The following is a 23,791-nucleotide window of genomic DNA, read 5'->3' as shown; positions in this document are numbered from 1 at the left end:
AGGGAAGGGGTGAGCCAGGAAAGGGACAAAAGCAAATACCAGGTGGTAACATTACTGGACTGGCCACAGCTTCAACAGAAAATACAGCTGGTTGTTTATACACTTAGGGACACTCCCAGAAAGAGCATACAGAAATCTCATGACAAGAGAAAGAAGAACTTAACTATCTCCCACTGGCCAAAGTCCACCTGACAGGGGATCAGCTTCTCACACTGCTGGCTTGCATTGCTGGTCCCTTCAGGCAGCTGCTGGGGGATTAGAACTAAAGTGTCAGAGTTGACATCTGCAGCATGAGCCACAGTGCACAGGATGAACCAGCAGCCAGCAGCACACCTGCCTGCAGTTCACAGCCTGTGGCCCACAGCCTTGCAGGTCCGACCAGGCAATCCCATAAGCAAGCATGGACCTTGAGGGATTCCATGGCACCCTGTGCCTCAGTGGTTCCAAGGAAGCTTTGGGGTGGCAGACAAGAGTCATGAAGAGACTAGGAAGAATTTCTCTAGCAGGCTGGCTGACCAAGCCTCATAGACATCGTCTCTGTCATAAAGGCAGTGATATAGAGCTCAATGAGACTCTGTCCAGGAAAGATGGAAACCTCTTCTCTGTGACCTATAAGGATATATATGTATAGTTGGTGCCAGGCAATTTTCCTGGAAGGCCACCAGAAGCATGGAGCAGAAGACCAAGCAAATGGCCAAGCAGATCATTGGTAGGAAGGAGGTATAAACTAGGCCAAGTACTCACCTTCCAGCTCAGGGCCTCCTGTTCACACCACTATGAGTCATATACTCTCAGCATTGACAGCCTGCAGTATAGTAGAAGTAGCATAGGCTTTGAATCTCAACTCTGCCAGTAGCAGTGTACTTTAGACAACTTAAATTATCTGAGCCTCAGTTTCTCCATCTGTGTTATGAAGATAATAACATCTACCTCATAAAATGGTCGTAGTAATTAGAAGACCTCTTATATGCAAAGTGCTTAATCCCATGCAAGGCACATGGGAGGCATTTAGGTGATGGCTTTAGGCTTCTCAACAGCAACCTGGAATGTGGGAGGCAACAAGAGTCGTGACTACAAACTCTTTTCAACTTAGAATTCTATACTCAAAGTATCAGTCAAACATGAGGGTAGAGTAAAGACATTTTAAACTATGCTCAAAATATTTCCTCACATGTGCCCTTTCCCAGGGAACTACTGGAGGCTATGCTCCACCAACCCAAGTAATTAGACAAGAAGGAAGAAAACATTAAATCTAAGAAACAAGAGAGCCAAAGGAAAAAAAGAAGGAACTTAGGATACATTGAGAATGAGCAGTCCCAGAATGACAGCTGGGTACCAGGCATGGAGACAACCTGTCTTATATTGGAAAATTCACAAGGCTCCGAGAGAGATCCTCAAGCAGATGAAATGGATAGAAGTCCCGATACATTGCAGTATATTGAACAGTGATTCAGATAATTGGCTTGCAAGTTTGAAATTTTATTAACAAGAAAACTAAACAAATGGAAAAACAAGATAATTACTAATTCTAAGAGTAAAAGTTGTACAGAAAATGAAAAGTTAATATAGTATTCTATATGGCTCAGTCATGAGTAGTGTGTGTATATGCGTAAGTATACACTGTGTAAATATATATATAAACATATCTAAATGTATATGTGTGCATGGGTACATATATATACACAAGGAAGAGATTTTCGTTTGTTTGTTTGTTGTGAGACAGAATCTCGGGCTGTTGCCCAAGCTGGAGTGCGGTGGCATGATCTCGTCTCACTTCAACCTCTGCCTCCTGGGCTCAAGCAATTCTTCTGCCTCAGCCTCCCAAATAGCTGGGATTACAGGCATGCACCACCATGCCTGGCTAATTTTTGTATTTTATTAGGGAGGGGGTTTCACCATGTTGGCCAGGCTGGTCTCCAATTCCTAATCTCAGTGATCGCCCCCTTCAGCCTCCCAAGTAGCTGGGATTATAGACACACACCACCATGTCTGGCTAATTTTTGTATTTTTAGTAGAGATAGGGTTTCACCATGTTACCCAGGCTCAAACTCCTGGGCTCAAGCTGTCTGCCTGCCTCGGCCTCCCAAAGTGTTGGAATTACAGGCATGATCCACTGTGCCTGGCCCAGGACTCTAACTTTTAAGTATGAACTTGTAAGTTAAAATGACTCTCAGACCACCTGTGTGGAGTCTCTGAGAAAAGAGTAAACTATTGTAATAGTCCAGGGAGAAGTGATCAAGTCCTTATCTAGGGCAGTTGCAATGGGAACCAAACATGGAAACAGCTCAAACCTGGTGGAAGTAGGATCCACTGAATTTGATGACTAACTGGATGTAGAAAGTGAAGAGGAAATGTTGAGAAAGACTCTGATGTTTCCAGTCGATATGCCTTAGAGGAAGTGATGCCCCAGGCAGCTTCATAAAATGGAACAAGAATAGATGTTGGATCAGAGAGAACTAGCTCAAACTCAGCTCTACCACTTACTAGCTATGTGACCTTGAACATGTTACCTAACATCTCTGAGCCTCAGATTCTTCATCCATTGTATGAGGTTCATCTGAATGCATCCCTCTTGAGTCATTTATACAGATTAAATGGGGTCATGCACCTAGTGTGCTTAGCAAGAGTGTGGCACGTAGTAAGAGCTCAAAGGTTGGTTGTTGAAATTTATTGGTAACATCCCTTTATTCTACATTCAGCAAGAGCCTCCAGTGTTTTTTTTTTTTTCTTTCTTTCTTTTTTGAGACAAAGTCTCACTCTGTCACCCAGGCTGGAGTACACTAGCACAATCTCAGCTCAGCGCAACCTCTACCTTTTGAGTTCAAGTGATTCTCATGCCTCAGCCTCCTCAGTAGCTGGAATTACAGCATGTGGCACCATACCCAGCTAATTTTTGTATTTTAAGTAAAGAAGAAGTTTCACCATGTTGGCCAAGCTGGTCTCAAACTCCTAACCTCAAGTGATCTGCCCGCCTCAGCCTCCCAAATTGTTGGGATTACAGGCGTGAGCCACTTCATCCAGTGAGAAGAGGCTTTTTTAAAGGAAAAGTTGTTTATTCTGTTAAAACTATATGAGCTAGATATCATCATACCCATTTTATAGATTCAACTGAAGCTCTGACTTGTCCAAGGTCACACAGTGGGCATTCCTGTGCCTATGTCTATGGTGGATGCTAAGGACAAAAAAGACATTCATTTAATCAATTACAGATTTTTTCAGTGTAGACAATAGCTAGGACTTCTGTAGTATACTCATTTTATCTAACCTAAAGGAAATACGTATCTGCACGTGGGTCTAGGTATTAGGGTAAAATGGGATGACTGAATCGCTGAGTATTTCTCTTACCTCCATTTTGTCCAAGAAATTTCTAGTTTGGGTCCTTTCACTATAAAATAGCTTTATTTAAAAATACACACCTTACAGTAGAAGGGACCATGCTTGCTTTGTACATCTTTGTATTTCCACGGCTAGCACTGTGCCTGGTTCGTGGCAGGTACTCAATGCCTATGTACACAAAAGAATTAATTTATAAATGTCCATAAAGTGCTCCAAGAGACAATGCAGAAATTAGATTTAGATGGTATAGCCCAGGAGGACATGACTGAGGCGAGTGGGTGTAAGTGTCTTGACAGCAAATGTCTGGTGAAGAAAGCAAATAAGTCTCTCATTTTTAAAGGTTTCTAATATTTGAATGGGCACCACTCTAAAAGAAGTTAATTTATTATTAGCAGGGGTAATGGAGCTAGCATTGGATGTTCACCTGTCAGGGAAAATGGTAGAATATGGAGTAAAAGGCTTGGACTTGAGTTACCCACAGCCGAGCGGGAGCCTTGAATCTGCCACTTCATAATTTTATGATCTTGGGCCAGATAGTTCACCTCCGTCAGTTTCCTCTCTGAAAAAATAAAGATAATAATGGTATCTACTTCATGGGGTACTACGCTGTCTAATTCAGAAAAACTGCACATAGCACTTGGCTAGGCATATAGTATTTGATCCATATTTACTACTATTATTACTGTTTCTAGGAGAAATTTATGCCTTAATGGCAAACTGGGACTTGGATGGAATCTAAAATAGCTTCTAGTTTACCTGGGTTTACGGCATGTGGGGGACGTATTGTCATGTTGATGGCAGATAATAACAATTTGGTTGAAATATCACCTGTGTGATATATAAGGTTTTGTCTTTTCTTTTTAAAGTTGCTCCAGAACAGCCTCAAAATTTATCCTGCATACAGAAGGGAGAACAAGGGACTGTGGCCTGCACCTGGGAAAGAGGGCGAGACACCCACCTATACACTGAGTATACTCTACAGTGAGTGAGAGGCTGTATTTTTGCAGCTGTTTTGTAGATCTTCTCTTAAATGACATTTAGAAATATCTGTTTTATTTATTTTTATTTATTTGTTTATTTATTGTTTGTTTGTTCATTTTGAGACGGAGTCTCACTCTGTCACCAGGCTAGAGTGCAGTGGTATAGTCTTGGCTCACTGCAACCTCTGCTTCCCGGGTTCAAGTGATTCTCCTGCCTCAGCCTCCTGAGTAACTGGGATTACAGGCACTCACCACCATGCCCAGCTAATTTTTGTATTTTTAGCAGAGATGGGGTTTCACCATGTTGGCCAGGATGGTCTCGATCTCTTGACCTCGTGATCTGCCCTCCTCAGCCTCCCAAAGTGCTGGGATTACAGCCGTGAGCCACGGCGCCCGGCCTGTCTGTTTTATTTTTACCAGACAGGAGAAGCAATAGATACTTCTAGACAATTAGATACTTTTTTAAAAGTTTCTATGTTTATAGTTAAAACTGGTTCATTCACCTATAGTATGAGAGACCTGATGTCTTGGGTCTGAGTTCTAACTCAGAGTTCTCTTCAGTGCATCCAAGATCCAAGTTATAGCTGTTCTTTCCCACTCTAGTAGGGTTAAACTGGCTGCATAAGATCGCTTCTCTTTTTTGCAGCTGTAGAATCTTGGGGTCATGATACATAAATAAACTCTTCCTTGTGGTAGTTTTCCATTCGCTTGGAGAAGTTTCTTTTTAAAGCACCATTGGCTGACCTAAGAGTCCATGAGAAGAGAGAGTCTGGGAGATTCTGTTCCTTGAAGTAGATTTCATGATCCCGTTAAATATCCAGCTGATTTGTGCTATTCCTGAGTGAGGAAGAGATGGAGGAATGGAGGGGTTCTGTAGTACATGTACTTTTTCTAACCTAAAGGAAATATCTATCAACACGCAGGTCTCAGTATTAGGGTAAAATAGCCCCGGATTCTACTCTGGCCACTGCTGTACTAGGAACTGACAGTTCTGTTCCACAGATGTCAAGGTGGCCACGGTGCTTAGGATAATGTTTGGAACTGCGCTGGTGAGCCAAGATGACAGCAGGGTTTGGGGAATTTCAGCAGCGTAGGCTTGGTTACCGATCTACATGAACGTGAAAGAACATCTCAGTTCTACCAAAAAAGGGAGTTGGGTGAAGTATAGTCTTATATGACCATATAATATAAATGTTCCTGGGGTATATCCTCTAGTCATAAGATTGACCTTTAAAAATTGTCTAGAATTCTAAATATTTAAACATTTTGTTCTTTTCTACTGTAAGTAGAAAATAGCACATAAAACATCTTGCTACACGTGGTTGTGTTTTGTTTACAGGCTAAGTGGACCAAAAAATTTAACCTGGCAGAAGCAATGTAAAGATACTTATTGTGACTATTTGGACTTTGGAATCAACCTCACCCCTGAATCACCTGAATCTAATTTCACAGCCAAGGTTACTGCTGTCAATAGTCTTGGAAGCTCCTCTTCATTTCCATCCACATTCACATTCTTGGACATAGGTATATTTTATTTCACTATTTCACTGGTACTTTATAATTATTTTTAAAATCACTCAAATCTTTTTTATATGGTTGTTTCAAGAAAGACAGAGATTGATGGAAATTGGCCAACAGGCATAAGCAAAAGATAGAAGTTACTTTGATGCAAGTAAAAGGGTGAAGATTCTAGAGCTATCTAAAGATGGCTATACATAGTGGAATGTTCAACATTATTCTGTCTATTGAAGAAATTAGCCCCTGGATTCAAATCCCATGAAAGAACCAGCTATTAATGATACCACCTCACTGAGGAGAGGGTCCTGTGAGGTCATTCAAGATGCTCAGTGCAAGCCCTTCTTGGAGGAGGTGTCCTTTCACCCCCGTGGCTACTCCCATTGTTGTGAGATAGGCTACATGTGGGCCTGCTAGGCTAGAGCAGTGAGGTACAAACTATAAATGAAATTTCTCAACACAGATGCATCTTGCTCTGAGAATACTTACCTCCATCCCTGGAGTGAGCCAGTACCTTTCTGAGCAAATGTAATTGGTCCGGTTGAATCAGAGGCCAATCTCAAGCATTCCAAGTTCTGACCATCCAGGCAGAACTGGGCTGCCTGAAGTTCCAACCTCACACTATGTGCTTCTCGCCTCTTTTTCCACGGCACTTCTCTGCATACATACTGCTAACGATGAGTCTGATCGTTGGCATTTACTATACACTTTTCTACCACATTTCTTCTCAGGCTTCCTCCCATTTTTTTTCATAGACCGTTCATCTCTAGGCTACCTTCTTGCCCCCTTGTTCTTTTCCCCTGTCCCTTTGCTATGAATTTTCCTACCAACATTTCTCCTCCTGAGGCAGTCATCACTAGCCACCTCTGGCTTCTCAGTCATTGGAATTCTTGGGTTTGGCACATTGGTTTTTTAAAAACCATTGGACTAAGTGGAGTTGAAACTTACCACTAATGTTGGTAGTAGTTATTTGGTGAAAATGAGATTTGATTAAGGGGGATTGTTTTAAAGATTCAGAAGTGAATCCAGCTTTTAAAAAAAATCTTTCTTAAAGCCTGGAACTTTTCTCTTTTATATTTTACCAAATGTTGATGGTTGTGCATCTCAGAACTGAGTTCTGTCAAACTCTTTATAGCTCATGCCAGTACATAAGACAGTTGCTGATCACAGATCCTGAACCGCACTTTTTTGTTTGTCCTGGTTACTAGTGAGGCCTCTTCCACCGTGGGACATCAGAATCAAATTTCAAAAGGCTTCCGTGAGCAGATGTACCCTTTATTGGAGAGATGAGGGACTGGTACTGCTTAATCGACTCAGATATCGGCCCAGTAACAGCAGGCTCTGGAATATGGTAATGATCTTCAGAGTGAAGGAAAAAGCATTGAAGCGTTCTTAATATTGCTGCGCAGACCTCTGTCTTTTCATACAGCAAAATATAGAGTTTAAGAATATTTATCCCAAAAGTACACACTAGAGAACTATCAGAAAGTCATGTACACCTTTGTTGATTAAGAAATATCTTGAATTTTGATCTCTGATTCTGAAATTTTTAAGGCTTTTGTAGACCAATATTAATTTTCTGTAGTTTATTTCTAACAGAGGATTCATTTCTCCTTATTATTTACCCCCATCCTGTTATTACTTTTTAGCATTTAAAAATATATTGAAAAGAGAAATATTAAGAAATGTCCACAGAGATTTATATAGAATTTAATATTCCAAAGAAAAGGTCTACAATTTAATATAATATTAGGTATTACATGTTTTAAAATAAAAGGTATAGGATTATGATTCTTTCCAGGATTGTTATAAAATTCAATGGCTTATAATAACAAAGGATCGGTTCCACAGATAGCTGATATTCAAGAGAGTATAACTAATTAAAGGGTTTTTTTTTCTTAAAAAGCCAGTTCTATGTTTGTGTTAAAACATTCATCACATCCTAATTGTAATCAAATAAAAAATAATCTCTAGAGTAGAAACTTCTCCAAGATGTTTTGAAACTTCGTAGTTTTCAATCTTATTTTTCAGCTGTTTTCAGGATCCCCCTCGAGAACCTACATAGGTAGGTTCTTAGTCCCCGGAGATTTTGTTTTATTTTTGATGAGAAGCTATCATTTCAGATTAATATCATATCCATTCAGTAAGACAGACACTGATATTTCTTCTCATTTAGTGGTATGTCTGAAAAACAAATAAGATCATGGCGGGGCGCGGTGGCTCAAGCCTGTAATCCCAGCACTTTGGGAGGCCGAGGTGGGCGGATCACGAGGTCAGGAGATCGAGACCATCCTGGCTAACACGGTGAAACCCCGTCTCTACTAAAAATACAAAAAATTAGCCGGGCACGGTGGCGGGCACCTGTAGTCCCAGCTACTCGGGAGGCTGAGGCAGGAAAATGGCATGAACCCGGGAGGCGGAGCTTGCAGTGAGCCGAGATTGCGCCACTGCACTCCAGCCTGGGGGACAGAGCAAGACTCTGTCTCAAAAAAAAAAAAAAACAAATAAGATCAAATTGCCTGGGTTTTTTTTTTTTCATTTTATGTTAAAATTCTTTAAATTAGCAATCTAGTATTAATAGGCACTTTAAAAAAATGTCTGTTTCAAGGTTAATGTTACAAAGGCCAAAGGAAGACATGATTTGCTGGATCTGAAACCATTTACAGAATATGAATTTCAGATTTCCTCTAAGCTACATCTTTATAAGGGAAGTTGGAGTGATTGGAGCGAATCATTGAGAGCACAAACACCAGAAGAAGGTATATGTCCAAAATGTACATACGTATCGGGGAGGAATAAAGGGGAGAGAGGGGAAGATGTAATGATTTCCTCGGAATAGAATCTTTAAAGTACTGGTGCTGAATCAAAAAGCATGACTGCATTAGTTAACAAGTTAATTTTTATATTAACTTAAGTGCTGAAACTGTTCAAGGAAATATGTTTATATTGCTAGGAAGTTTTTAACATTGGGTAAGTTCTACTGCTGTTTGCTATCAGTCGTGTTGGTTATAATGGTTGGTTATAACTCTTATCTCTCTTACTATCTCAGTAACTTATTTCACAGAGCTATAACCAGTAATTAATCTCATTTCTTGTTAAAGCTTCATATATTTTATATTTTTGATTCTATGAAAAGTAATGTGGCTCAATAAGCTATATGAAAAGCTTGAAAGAAAGTAGGCTCTGGAGACACATATTTCAAAATAAAATTTAGCATCCAGCAGTCCTCTCTTGTCCAAATATTTTAACACTGTACTTCAAGCCTTTGATATTTACTGCACAGATGAGAACCACCTGGCCACCCATAGCTATGAAAAGGATATCAAATGTGTTTTTCAGTCTGATGAATTTTTCTTTTTTAGTAATTATTGGGAAGGGAATGTTATTGAAGTATAAGAAAATATTTTATTGAAGCAAAAATGCCTATGTAAACTTTATGCCAATATTAAATCTTTGGAGACACAAGAAATAGCCACCTGAATATTAGTTTTTAAAAGCACCCATTTAGGCCGGGCATGGTGGCTCACGCCTGTAATCCCAGCACTTTGGGAGGCTGAGGTGGGCAGATCACGAGGTCAGGAGTTCGAGACCAGCCTGGCCAGCATGGTGAAATCCCATCTCTACTAAAAAGACAAGAAATTAGCCAAGCATCATGGCGCATGCCTGTACTCCCAGCTATTCGGGAGGCTAAGGCAGGAGAATCACTTGAACCCGGGAGGCAAAGGTTGCAATGAGCCAAGATTGTGCCACTGCAATCCAGCCTGGGCAACAGATCAAGACTCCATCTCATAAATAAATAAATAAATAAATAAATGCACTCATTTAGTGATATAGTAGAGAGCCTTTCATAATTTATATAAATTTGACTCAGAGAAAAACTTTTTGGCACATAATCCATTGTTCATTATCTGGAGCTTTTGTAACATTAACGTGCAAAATCTAAATTCTTATTTGTGAAATTTATGGATATGTGTGCATTTAACCTCTCATAATTAAGTTGCATTTATTTTCTGTGAGCTACTAATGGCTTTTGATAACTGATGATCCTTAGCAATCATACATCAATGACATTCAAGGAACTGAAGGGCCTTTAGCAGAATATAATACCTAATATATGATTCATAGAATAATCTTATATTCTTCCTTACTTCTTGTATTAATTGCATTTTTTTGTTTTTTGAGACAGAGTCTTGCTCTGTCGCCCAGGCTGAAGTGCAGTGGCACAATCTCGGCTCACTGCAACCTCTGCCTCCTGTGTTCCAGTGATTCTCCTGCCTCAGCCTCCCAAGTAGCTGGGATTACAGGCATGCACTACCATGCCCAGCTAATTTTTGTTATTTTCAGTAGAGACGGGTTTCACCATGTTGGCCAGGCTGGGCTCGAACTCTTGACCTCAGGTGATCCACCTGCCTCGGCCTCCCAAAGTGCTGGGATTACAGAATACACTTTAAAAATTGTCTAAAAGCGAATTTATCCAACAAATGATAATTTATTACCACTCATTTTATAATAAAATCTCTTAATGTTGAACCACTTGCCCTCTGGTTGTTACTTTTATAATCCAGAGCTTACTCATAATATCCTTTTATTACATATAGTCAAAGTAATTTTTTTAAAGACTATCTCATGAATTAGATTTTGTTTATATATGTGGTACAGATAAAATTTCTGAAAATGGCCTATATTTTATATCCAAGTTCAAGGTAGTAAGTAGTCTGAGAAATATTTAAGTTATATCACATTAAGCCAAACTATAAACTAGGGAAACTCTGGGCTTGTGAATTCTTGTCATTCTTACTCACATATGATAATGACCTAGTTAGAGATGTGTGAAAAGGGTTTTCTTTTCTTTTTTAAAAGGTGTTTGTCTTTTGAATTAAAATTCCTTCAAGGCAGCACAGTAAGTTTCTCATTTCCTATAAAATAAACCACCATCATAACAATGAGTGTAGCAACTCATTATGGCTCCGAACTCATGGATGATTATGAATTGAACCTAGGAAGCTGGCTTATTCAGTCACTGGAGGTATTCATGAAGAGGGAAACCCATACTCTGAGCTACACCACCTTTACCAAGCTCTGTTGGCTCCCTTTCTATCTCCGAATCTCCCTTTTCTGTGTTTGATTTTTCTGTGGGTTGTTGCAGGTCTTTTTTCTCTTACTCTAAGCTGCTTTTGGTTTTCACCCCTTACCCGCTGTTTCTGTCATCAGTTTCTTTATGAAACACCAATTGATGTAAACGTAAAAGGTGTGAATTTTTTTTAACACGTCTTCCTTTTAACCCTTTCAATGTGTACTCATATGTAACTTGGCATTTAAAAAAAATTACTAGTAAGCTTTTTTTTTTTTAGGTACTCTCTAAAACTGTGAATGACTCTATAACAGAGTCAGCCTTTTTGCAGCCTTTGCTTCTCAAAATTGAGAGAAACGTAACATATCTGGGTGGATTGGGTGCAGTTGTTTATATCATTCGAACAGTGGGTTAGGTCCTTTACTCCACAGGGTCCTTACTATGTCATTAAATTCAGCTCCTATCACTGAAAAACACTTTTTAAATGACCGCAAAGTAAGGGGTAGGAGGAAAGAAACTACTTTGCTGTGTTTAAGAGAACAGTCTTGAAATCAGCATCCATCAAAGGCAGGCCTGATAGTGACACTGGGAAGAGAGCAGCCACATTTTCCTTGTAGTAGGAAAACATTCTTGAATTTGGGCTCAAGGTGCCCAGACATGCCTGAGAATATGCACAGATATTGAGGGAAGGTGATCTCTCACCACTTAGAACACCCAGGAAGAGATGCCAAAATACTGATTAATCAGCTGTTCCTTAGAGCTATGTTACCAATATGTGTCTCTGTCTGTTAATCCGCCATTTTAAAAAGTCTTATTTGCAGTTTGTCATCTTGCTCAACTCTATTACAGCTAACAAAGGAAGCGTTGCAGGTTCGTTCGTACTTTGGAGGGGCAGAGTGGTAAAGGAGAAACCTTCCCCGATCATGGTGACAGCAAGGGTGAGGGGTGAATAATCCCTAAAGGGGGAGAAAATGAAGAGTTACCAGCTGCAGCCACCTCTTCCCACATTGAGAAGCTAGGAAATTCATGCACTCATTTGTAATTTTAAAATATTGCCAAGATAAGATAGGTGTGAACAATTAAATACTAGAGGTTATTTTGGATAACAGTCAAGCTTGGAGGATTGGCAAACATTTTCTCTACAGGTCCAGATAGTAAATATTTTCAGCTTTGCGGATCATACGATCTGTCACTGCTAAATGTGCTATTGTCACATGCAAGCTGCCATTGACAATACCTAAACGAACAGGCATGGCTGTGTTCCAACAAAACTTTATTTATGTATGCTGAAATTGGAATTTTATGTAATCTTCACATGTCACTAAAAAGGATTCTTCTTTTGTTTGTTTTGAGATGGAGTCTCGCTCTGTCCCCCAGCCCGGAGTGCAGTGGCGCGATCTCTGCTCACTGCAAGCTCCGCCTCCCAGGTTCATGCCATTCTCCTGCCTCAGCCTCCCGAGTAGCTGGGACTACAGGCACCGCCACCACACCCGGCTAATTTTTTGTATTTTTAGTAGAGACGGGGTTTCACCGTGTTAGCCAGGATGGTCTCGATCTCCTGACCTCGATATCCACCCGCCTCGGCCTCCCAAAGTTCTGGGATTACAGGCGTGAGCCACCACGCCCGGCTGGATTCTTCTTTTGATTTCTTTTCAACCATTATCAAAATCATTTGCTTACAGGATGTATTAAAACAGGCAGAGGGCCAGATTTGGCCCAGGGGCCGTAGTTTGCTGACCCCTAAGCTAGCTATACTCGAAAGCATCATATGTGTGTCTTTTTGCTTGAGGCTTGAGAATGAATGATTCTTTTCTCAAGAGATTTATATCAGACACTTTCACTAACAGGAAAGTGTTATGTTTGAGATTCAGTAACGTCCCTAAACCCTTCTCTCCTTCACTTGTTCTCCTCTAAGCTCAACACCTATCTTGGAAGGAAGGAATGACAATTCAGAACTCTTTTCAAGAAGTTACATGAAGAAGAGCAGAGATATCAATCTTTTGTTGTTTTTGTTTTTAGGATCTGAGATAATACAGTGTATTTGCAAGGGGATGAAAAGGGTCCAGCAGAAAAGGAGAAATTAATGACACAGGGAAAGTGGGGAGAATGGCTGGAGAGACGTCTTTGATAAAGCAAGAGGGAGTGGGGTCCAGAACTCTGGCTAAGGAGTTGGACGGTGATGGAAGTAGGGATGATTCATCCACTGGGACATCATTAGCAGTGCTGTGTTAGGGAATTGGTTGGGGGAGTTTGAACGTTTTCATGGTGGAAAGAGAAGGGAATTTCCATCTGATTGCTTCCTTTTGCTTGGTGGAGTCTGAGGCAAGGTCATCTCTTTTTCATATTGGTGGCTTCTTCCACTTTAACCCTGCGGTTTTTTCCTTTACAGACAAAGTAGTTTCATCTGACTTCCATTTCTCATATTTGTATGTTTAGTCATTTGTACCCATTTCTTTTGAAATCACTTGAACATACTGGCCTTTGGCTTTTTTTTTCTCATGTGCCTATAACAGTTTTATCTGTATTTGGCTAGATAACATTGAGGTTAGAACTTTTAGTGACTCTGTGACAGTTGAATGTCAAAGATTCTCCTCACTGTTAGCCCTTGTGTTGCTTGAAGCAGCAGCGATTTTACACCCCTGGTCATGAAATGTTACACTTTGAGACTCATGCAGATTCAACTAATGATTTATCTCCCATGGAGGTTTACATTGCAGGTGGGCACCATTAACATTTCAGTTTACTTGCAATTTACCTTGTGAAAAGAGTATAATTCTATAATTTGATTCTTAGCTCTGTAATAATCTGCTGGGTTGTGGATTTTTAATGAGTCAATGAGTGTCCCCTTTAGATTTCTTACCAATATGTAATTAACTGAAGACATGTACTACTGTGGTACAACTCAACTGGCTTTGACACTGAGCACACCTAGGTTTCCAAACCCTGATTTTGCAAATGTCTGGATTATCTAGTTTGTGGAGTATTCAGGTCTTGGTCAATGTAGTGAACTGTAATGGGAAAAGCAGGGTCTTCGGGGAAAGCAAGACCTGGGTTCAGTCCTCAGCTTTGCCATTTACCAGGCCCAAGTCTTTTGTAAATCATTTAACTTTTGCCAGCCTCCTTGTCCTCAGCTGTAAAGCAGATGTAATCATATGCACCCTTGCGTTGTGTGAGGGTTAAATGAGATGATGTATATAAAGTGTCCAGACACCACCTGACAGTAGGTGGTTAGTGAATGTCACATCCCCTTTCCTTTGTTGCCTGTGCTTTTTTCCTTTTTGCATCTAAGCTAGCAGATAGAAGTCCCAGGTTTGACTCCTGGGCCACTCTTCATATTCCTGGAGAATTAAGAGCATTTTCAAAATGTTTTACATAAGCATTGCTTACCTCTAAGTCTTCACTGAAAAGGTAAATACTACCACTACTGCAAAGGAAAAGAAAGAAAAGAGTGAATGTTTAGAAAAAAAACAAAAAAGAAAGTAGAGCAAGAGAGGCAGGAAAAGGAAGTAACGAAGGAGAGGATAGAACAAAAAGAAGGCCCACCTGATGGGGGGCGGAAGTATCGCAGAGAAACCATTAGCTTTCTCAGAGCCAGGCACCTGCATGGTGCAGAGCCAAGGCTATGGGCTCTGGGATAAAACAGATTTGTGTTCAAAGCCTGGCATTTCTGTTGATTAGTTCTGGGACCTTAAGCAAGTTCCTTCACCTTTCAGCACTTCAGTTTTCAAATGCGGGAAACAGCAAGAGCTACACTTGCTGAGCACTCACCATGTGTCAGCACGCTCCACTGAAATTCCCACTCTGCCCTGTGTGACGTGTGGAATTATCACCCTCATCTGACAGATGAGGGAGCTAGCTGAAGGATGTGGTTAGCATTTGTTCAAAGTCACAGAGCTGGGCTTACTCCGCAGACCTGGCTCTGAAGCTCACACTGACTACTGCAGGAGGGAAGATGGAGCTGTGGATGGGCCCACACAGCACCTGCCCGCTACGTGCGGGTACTTGTGCTCCCTTTCTTTCTCTTTTGCTCTTCTCTTAATCTCCTGTTATCCAGGTGGTTGGACTTAATTTTCTAGAAATTTCCATCTGGTTAGATGGAACTTTCTAACCTAGGAAAAAACCCCAGTGCAGCCTCCCCTCAAATACACTCTAAGTTTCACTGTTGAGGAAGTTAGCTTGGTGCAGCTGAAGCCTGTTTTCAGGAGTTGTTTCTGCTGGTTCCACTCCTGGCTGTAAATCAAAACAAATCTAAGTGACTTGATGGTAGAGAGAACAAAATGACGTCACTCACTCACGTGAGCACGAACTCATGCACACTCACGCTTACACATACAGGAACGTGAGCACGAACTCATGCACACTCACTCACGCTTACACATACAGGAGTTGATCATTTAGTCTCTTTGCAAGTATGTTTGGCTGAAATGAAGTTGGGCCATATTTGACCATTGTCTTACAGATTGGTGGTTATTTATTTAATCAGTTCAGCCTGTGTTTTGGCATTAAATAGATAATATCATGTGATTTGTTCATTCATTACTTAACCATTATTAGGAGCCTATTATATTCTAAGTGCTGTGCTGGGTATGTGGCATATTAAGTGAGATAGGACTTTCCTTTAAGTATATCACTGTCCAATGATCACACACCAAATAATTATACTATACCATGATAAGTCTAGGAATGGAGATGAACACAAGGTTTGTCATTTATATTAGTGTATTTTTACAAGACCAAAAAGTGTTTTTCTATATGAGTTGTATCTTCTCTGTTGAGAATTCTTTCTGCATTCTAGTAAAAAAAAAAGAACCACATATACTTTATTTTTATTTTTTTGCTCTGTCTTATGGTGCTAAAGCCACATGTACTTTCCTTGGGTGATTTTAATAACACATGTTTTGGTTTTTTTTTTTTTTTTTTTTTTTTGAGACGGAGTCTCGCTCTGTCGCCCAGGCTGGAGTGCAGTGGTGCGATCTCGGCTCACTGCAAGCTCCGCCTCCCGGGTTCACGCCATTCTCCTGCCTCAGCTTCCCGAGTAGCTGGGACTACAGGCGCCCGCCAACACGCCAGGCTAATTTTTTGTATTTTTAGTAGAGATGGGGTTTCACCGAATAACACATGTTTTAAGAGTAAGTTAAGGCCGGGTGCAGTGGCTCATGCCTGTATAATCCTAGCACTTTGGGAGGCCAAGGTGGGTGGATCGCTTGAGCTCAGGAGTTTGAGACCAGCCTGGGCAACATGATGAAACCCTGTCTGTACAAAAACTACAGCAATTAGCCAGGCGTGGTGGTGCGCACCTGTAGTCCCAGCTATGTGGGAGGCTGAGGCAGGAGGACTACTTGAGCCTGGGAAGTGGAGGTTGCAGTGAGCCAAGATCGTGCCACTGCATCACTGCATTCCAGCCTAGGCAACAGAGCAAGATCCTGCCTCGAAAAAAAAAAAAAGAGTAAGAAACAAATTCCTCATCATTTTTTTTAAATTTGTTTTTAAGGTAACCTTGTTTTTCTGACTTTTTGGCCAAAGATATATATGTTCATTGTTAAACAAGAAAAAGAAAAAATACTGCGACACACACAGATAATTGAAGTTATCCTCTAATTCTACTCTTCCAGAATCGCTTACTGAATGACCAGCTAACTTTCAAAGTAGTAAATATATGAAAATATGTCTTTTTTTCTCCTTTGAAACAGAGCCTACTGGGATGTTAGATGTCTGGTACATGAAACGGCACATTGACTACAGTAGACAACAGATTTCTCTTTTCTGGAAGGTAAGTTTTAAGTGTCAACTTAAAACTCAAGGGAATAATATCAGTTTCAAGGCAGAAAAAGACCTATTTGCATAGTGGCTTTTATATGAAGCTTGAATGATTTTGCTAGAGCTTATTTTCTCAGACATATTCATGACACACCACAGTGTCATGTGCCTTTGGTGGACAGGGGTGAGAGCTGAGTTCCTTCTTCCACACAGTCACATCGTTTCAATCCCACTTCCTGGGAGATCAAGGTCTTTATCCATCCCTGGCACTTCTACCCTCTGACCCCAACTACATCATCTCTTCTGACTGTTGTCCCCTTTCTGCCCACTCCCATCTCTCCTACATAAATATGCCCAGCAGTGACCATGTCACTTCACTTATTCACTCTTTGGGAAACAAAAGATGAAAAAGCTGTGGATGTGGATATTTAATAATGTTTGTTAAGTCACTGAAGAGGGAGAAGGAGGAAAGAAAAAGCTGCTCTATTTTAGGAACAGTAACAGTGGTAGAAAATCACATAAACAGGCCAGATGCGGTGGCTCACGCCTGTAACCCCAGCACTTTGGGAGGCCAAGGCAGGCAGATCACTTGAGGTCAGGGGTTAGAGACCAGCCTGGCCAGCATGGCGAAACCGCATCTCTACCGAAAATACAAAAATTAGCCAGGCGTGGTGGCATGTGCCTGTAATCCCAGCTACTGGGGAGGCTGAGGCACGAGAATCACTTGAACCCGGGAGGCAGGGGTTGCAGTGAGCCAAGATCATGCCACTGCACTTGAGCTTGGGTGACAGAGTGAGACTCCACTTCAAAAAAAAAAAGAAAATCACACAAACAGGAATAGAAAGCAGCCCTTCCTCAGGAATGGTAATAAAACAGTAGTAAATTAGACAACTTTCCAGAAAACAGTGAAGCCTGACATTATCATAGAATGTGAAAGTTTCACAAAGCACTGAAAGCTGGCATTGCCATTTTATTTAATCCTCACAAAAACCCCCTGAGGTAAGTACTGGTATGCCCACTTACCAGTGAATGAGAAAACGAATGAATGAATGAATGAATAAACAAGTATCAGAGAGAGGAAAGAGAGGAAGTTCTTGCCCAAAGTCACCCAGCTACTAAGCACAGACCTGAGACTGAAACCTTATCCAGAACTGCTGCATCGTGACTCATCTTTGCTGAAGGAAAATGCTGTGTGATTTGAAATGAGCTACTGATTAGCATGCTCATAAGAGGTTTCCTGGTGAACTGCATTCTTTATTTCTCAGAACTCACATCCTCTTCACTACACCTCTTCCAGTTGAGGATAGAAAGTTTTGGAATTATGAATCTGAATGAGCACAAAACCAGAAGAGTAAGAATAACAATTATAAAGTCCTCTGATGGGGTTCACATGATGGGTTTTGATGGGTTTTGATCATTGCACTCTTCTTCAGTTTTAAGAAATGAGTTATTTCTTCTTCTTTCTCCTCCCTGTCTGTCTCTCACACACATAAAATGTCTGGTATAAGAAGGGACTACTATAAATAGCCTGGTGAATCACGATCAGGCTCTTCACTTTGAAACTAACACTGCAGCTCAAAATTTATTTTAAAATGAATCTACTTTTAATAGCAAGACAATTCTCAAAGCAGGACATTTAGAACAGCCATAATTTGTGAATATTATAGAAGAACCCAGCCTAATTATTTCCTTTTCACGAGCAAGTGACTGGTTAAAACCAAAATTCCTCCTCTCATGTAAAGGTTTCTCCTCCAAAAATGTCCTCAACAGTGATCTGGAAAGATATGCTACGTGTTAATCTATTCCACGCCTCTCAACTCAAGGGTTTCTCTCAGTAGAATGAGGGTAATGATACCGGTATCTGCAGAGCTGACAAGACCATTGTGGGGATCAGCAAATGAGAGGACACAAATGTAAAAATCACGAGGGCCACCAGTGTAAAATTCATCAGTGCTGCATGATGCATGTTTACCCTGACGGTGAAAGCTCCATGCCTGTGTGCTTCTCACTGTAACAAACAGAGTTCATAGTGGACTCATCATGGTTCCCTGAAACCAGCACCAGAGTGAAGTCAAAATAAGTATGTGTCGGCCATGAGTGATGCTTGGTAAATGTGAGTATGCGATTTCTTCTCTGCTGCCCTGATTTTATTTCTGTCTTCACGAGGCTTAGGTTCTATAATGAGGTCTTGGAATTTGCAGGGACTTCAAAGCTCTTCTAGTTCAGCCTTCCTTTCATTATAAACATGGCTCCTACTCCTGCCAGGACAGACAGATGTCTCAGTGGGGATATTCTGGGACAGGGAGAATCTCACTTTGTAGTCTACCCATGCCATGGTTGAACATCTCTTATTGTTTAGAAAATGTTTCCTTTTGTGTAGCCAGAATTGTGGGCCCAAGAAGGATGCCTGGGGTTGGAACTGGCTTATAAGAAACCAAAAAGGGCCAGGCACAGTGGCTCACGCCCATAATCCCTAATCCCAGCACTTGGGGAGGTCAAGGTGGGCAAATCACTTAAGTCCAGGAGTTTGAGACCATCCTGGCCAACATGCTGAAACCCTGTCTCTACCAAAATACAAAAAAATTAGCTGGGCATGGTGATGCTCACCTGTAATCTCAGCTACTTGGGAGATTGAAGCAGGAGAATCCCTTGAACCTGGGAGGCAGAGGTTGTAGTGAGCTGAGATCGCGCCACAGTACTCCAGCCTGCGTGACAGCGCAAAACAAAGAAGGAAGGAAGGGAAGGAAGGAAGGAAGGAAGGAAGGAAGGAAGGAAGGAAGGAAGGAAGGAAGGAAGGAAGAAGGAAGGAGGGAAGGGAGGGAAGGAAGGAGAAAGAGAAAAGAGAAAGGAAAGAGAAAGAAGAAAGAAAGAAAGGGAAAAAGTAAGAGAAAGAAGAAAAAGAAAGAAAGAGCAAAGAAAGAAAGCAAAGAAAGGAAGGAAAGAGAGAGAAAAAGGTAAGCACTAGAAGCTTCTATAACTTGATGTCAGATGGTGGTCATCAAAAGCCAACCTCAAAACCTCCAGTGACTCTCTAGTCTAAGAGGCTCCCCAAGGAAAGTTGGACGCAGTCCTAAATTGTCACAGGATTAAGTCCTTTTCTGTCAAACCTGGGCTTCTTTAATGGCCCCAAACAGGCCACTCAGCTGAGGGTGGGAATGGAAACACTGAGCAGAGTTACTGAGCAGTCCTGCTTTGGACCACAGAACCACAGAGTTGTAGACTTCTAGAGCCAAAGGGTTTAACTGTCATGTAGTCTCACCCCACAGTTTAAAACATGGAAACTGAGGTTTCAAGAGGTGACTTCCAGTGAGGGGATTTCAGGTGATTTGAGTCCGCTCTTATCCCAGCCTCTAACAGGGATTCCTCATGCCACTCTCAGGCAGGCTTGGGAATTCAAGGGAATGCTGTGGTACAAGGGACTCATCTAGATAAGTGTCAGGCTAGAAGGAAAACTCTGCAGCCAGATCGCTTTGTGATAGGGCCCACATCATACCTCACTGGGGAAAGGGAGCAAGGGCATGTGTGGTGGTTTTTTGGGTTTTTTTGTTTGTTTTTGTTTTTTTTTTCCTTTGAGCAACTCTGGGAAACCAAATGCAAGAAACACCCACCACTGCAAAGAAGGAAATTTCATGCCTTGGCATCAAAGGAAGCCCCAAGTAAAACCCCATTTGCCTGTGAATAAAGTGAGAGCGCTTTTCTCTTGCATATGGGGAAATGTGAGATGACCTTTCACTTTTGTAGGATGTTTACATTAGAGGAGAACAACTCCCTGCCGATTGGGTGCAGCCCCTGGGGGTTGGGGTGGGAGTATGTGTGTGAGTGTGGGTGTCAATGTGAGTGTAAGGATGTGAGTGTGTGGAAGGCGTGGGAGTGTGGGCATGTGAGTAGGGTGCGAATATGTAGGTATGTGAGTGTGTGTGTATGTATGAATGGGAGCATGTGTCAGTGTGTGACGATGTGAGGATGTTGGTGAAGGAGACCTTTGCTTTGTTATGGTTTGTCACTCCTTTTCCCGTGCCTTAGTTTCTCCTGAAAGTACCATTTCCTCAAAAATATCTTGTACTACTTTTTAAAATCATACCTTTTTTTTTTGAGACAGGGTCTCATTCTGTTCCCCAGGCTGAAGTGCAGTGGCACAACCTCGGCTCACTGCAGCCTTCACCTCCTGTGCTCAAGTGATCCTCCCACCTCAGCCTCCCAAGTAGCTGAGACTACAGGCATCCATCACCACGCCTAGCTAATTTTTGTTTGTCACAGAGACAGGGTTTCACCATGTTGCCCAGGCTAGTCACAGACTCCTGGGTTCAAGTGATCTGCCCACCTCAACCTCCCAAAATGCTGAAACTACAGGCGTGAGCCACCACACCTGGCCCATAGCTATTTGTAAGAGGAAAAATACTTTCAATGTTGAAGCCAAAAAGTACAGCCTAATCTATGAAATGAAACAAGAACACCTGGGTATTGTTAAAACCACAAATGCAATAAAAGTAAAAAATGTTGCTTGATTACAAACAGCCCCAGGGTTGGATTAGGCCCCTTTTAGCAATCCTGTCCCTCAAACTTCCTTTCTCCTCTCCTTCTGTACAGTTTCATATTGTATCCTTTCCTTAATTAAGTATCTCAATCCATGATTCCAATATACTTCTTTTCTAGTTAAAACAGCATGTATCTTTTAAGAAGAAAACCACCTTTCATATACATATGAAAAAGATATGAGAACCAGTAAAGCCACATCAACCTTTCCAGTTTCCTCTCTTAATTTCTTTAGCATCCTCTCGTTATCTTGATCTTAGCAAATCACAAACTTTTGAAATTTGTTTGAGGCCATGAGTCTGGAAGAGAAATATTCACGTTAAGCTCATTCATTCGCTCAAACAGACATACGAAGCTCTTCTTTAGTGTTAGACACTGTACTGCATAGCTGGGCTATGGAAGTGAACGAGACAAATCCAGTCCTCATGTCCTGGACCTCACAGTCCAGCAAGAGGACAGCAGCAGCAGCAGGATGCTGGGGACACTTGGGTGTCAGGGAGGTCCAGCAAGAGGACAGGAGCAGGAGCAGGAGGCTGGGGACACTTGGGTGTGAGGGAGCAGTTCCAGGTTCAGGTGGAGGGATGTGGTTGGGCTCGCCTAATGGAGCAGGGGAGTGGTAAGCAATCAGAGGGACACCTCTATGGATTTGGCATGGAAAGGATTACCTTGCATTGTTCCATGGAAATATAAGCAAGCCACAAATGTGAGCAACATGCATGATTAAAACTTTTTATGTAGCCAAATTTTAAAATGTAAAAAGAAACAGGTGAAATTAATTTTAATAATTTTGTTTTTTTTTTTTGAGATAGAGTCTCCCTCTGTCACCCAGGCTGGAGTGCAGTGGCGTGATCTTGGCTCACTGCAACCTCCGCCTCCTAAATTCAAGTGATTCTTGTGCCTCAGCCTCCCAGGTAACTCAGATTACAGGCATGTGCCACCATGCCTGGCTAATTTTTGTATTTTAGTAGAGACGAGATTTTGCCATGTTGGCCAGACTGGTCTCAAACTCCTGACCTCAAGTGATCCTCCCGCCTCAGCCTCCCAAAGTGCTGGGATTACAGGCGTGAGCCATGGCTCTCGGCCTAATAATACATTTTATCTAACCCAGTAGGTCCAGAACATTGTCATTTCACCATGTAATCAATTTTTAAAATTATTTGGATATTTTATAAACTTTTTATCCTACCAAGTTTTCAAAAACTGGTGAGTCTACTAAGTGCCAGTATGGGCACATTGGTTAAGACTTCACCCTCCAGACAGTAGCACATCTTGGCTCGGACTAACCATGTTTCAAGGGCTCCATGACTTCTACAGCTAGGGGCTCCCTCCCATATTCAGCAGCACAGCTCCTGTGTTTTGAGAGCAATACAGAGAGAGTTAAGAAAACTCGGACCGGGCATGGTGGCTCATGCCTGTAATCTAAGAACTTTGGGAGGCCGAGGTGGGAGGATCACCTGAGGTCAGGAGTTCAAGACCAGCCAAACCCTGTCTCTACTAAAAATACAAAAATATTAGCCAGGCATGGTGGCATACGGCTGCAATTCCAGCTACTCAAGAGGCTGAGGCAGGAGAATCGCTTGAACCCGGGAAGCAGAGTTGCAGTGAGCCGAGATCACGCCACTGCACTCCAGCCTGGACGACAGTGTGAGACTCCATTTCAAAAAGAAAAAAAGAAAGAAAACTCTTGGTTCCAAAAGCGGGGAAAAGATTTAGTGTTTTTTATTTGTTATACGAGGTAATTCATTTTGACAAACAGCTACCCTCAAACCACAGAAGATGGAAAGAAAGAGAAGATAGCAAGCCCCGTATACCAATTTATGGCACAGCCTCAGAGAGACTGTTGTGAAAGGAACAGCTTATTCAGTACATTCACTTTGTCTCTTTCTCCTTGTATTTATCTCTCATATGCAGAATATTCCAACCTATATCACATTGCACTTAAGCGATGAATTCTTTGGCCTCCTCATATGAAAAAGCTTGTTAAAAGTGGAAAGTATTATTTGGGACCTGATTTATATTGATGTAGGACAAAGGTCTATTGTAAATCCCTAGTGAGGATTGGCTGCCAGGACCTTGGGGCATTTATGTAATTATAGGAGCTATCCGATCTCAGAATCAATATTTAAATACAAAAGCAGCAGATGGTACAATTTAGATTGTTTTGTTGCAATATTCAACTCTATCTCCCCCTTCCCAATCCTGGCCCATCACAGGCAGGCACAGCATTTCCAAAGATATTTTTGGAAAGAAAGGGCTGCTTTTCCTTGCTTACTAGTCACACATGTTATGCCAGCTGAAAGTAGGGAATTTTGATTGGACAGCAGAATGTGGCCAGTGCAAAAAAAATAAGAGAGTAGGTAGCCAAGAATTAACAGAAGATAGAAAGAGGAGATGGGAAGGGCATTTTAAAGTTTTGCTTTCATGAAAGTTTCTCTTATTTTTCTGTTTTTCTAGCTGCCAAACAAGACAGAAATCATTATGCCAGGGTCACCACCAAGAGGTTTGACCATCAGTTAAGTCAGTTCAGTATAGCAGAACACTGGGGAGTATCTAGGAAGTGCTAGCATGGTCCAGCAGTTAAGAGTTCACCTCTTGGTAG

At 41.5% G+C, this 23,791-nt stretch overlaps 1 protein-coding gene across 4 annotated transcripts in view; it reads left to right on the top strand.

Moving 5' to 3' along the window:
• Positions 1–23,791, top strand: part of IL12RB2 (interleukin 12 receptor subunit beta 2) — an 88,124-nt gene that overhangs the window by 14,663 nt on the left and 49,670 nt on the right. For all 4 annotated transcript variants that reach the window (XM_032155652.2, XM_032155653.2, XM_032155650.2 and 1 more), the window contains exons 4-8: positions 4,203–4,317; positions 5,656–5,840; positions 7,040–7,182; positions 8,440–8,590; positions 16,593–16,672. In XM_032155652.2, the coding sequence (XP_032011543.1) occupies positions 4,203–4,317; positions 5,656–5,840; positions 7,040–7,182; positions 8,440–8,590; positions 16,593–16,672 (674 nt within the window). The remainder of the gene's footprint in view (positions 1–4,202; positions 4,318–5,655; positions 5,841–7,039; positions 7,183–8,439; positions 8,591–16,592; positions 16,673–23,791) is intronic.

The sequence above is a fragment of the Hylobates moloch genome, unplaced genomic scaffold (genome assembly GCF_009828535.3).
Source record: "Hylobates moloch isolate HMO894 unplaced genomic scaffold, HMol_V3 SCAFFOLD_5, whole genome shotgun sequence".
NCBI lineage: Eukaryota > Metazoa > Chordata > Mammalia > Primates > Hylobatidae > Hylobates > Hylobates moloch.
This window is presented reverse-complemented; position numbering and strand designations above follow the sequence as displayed.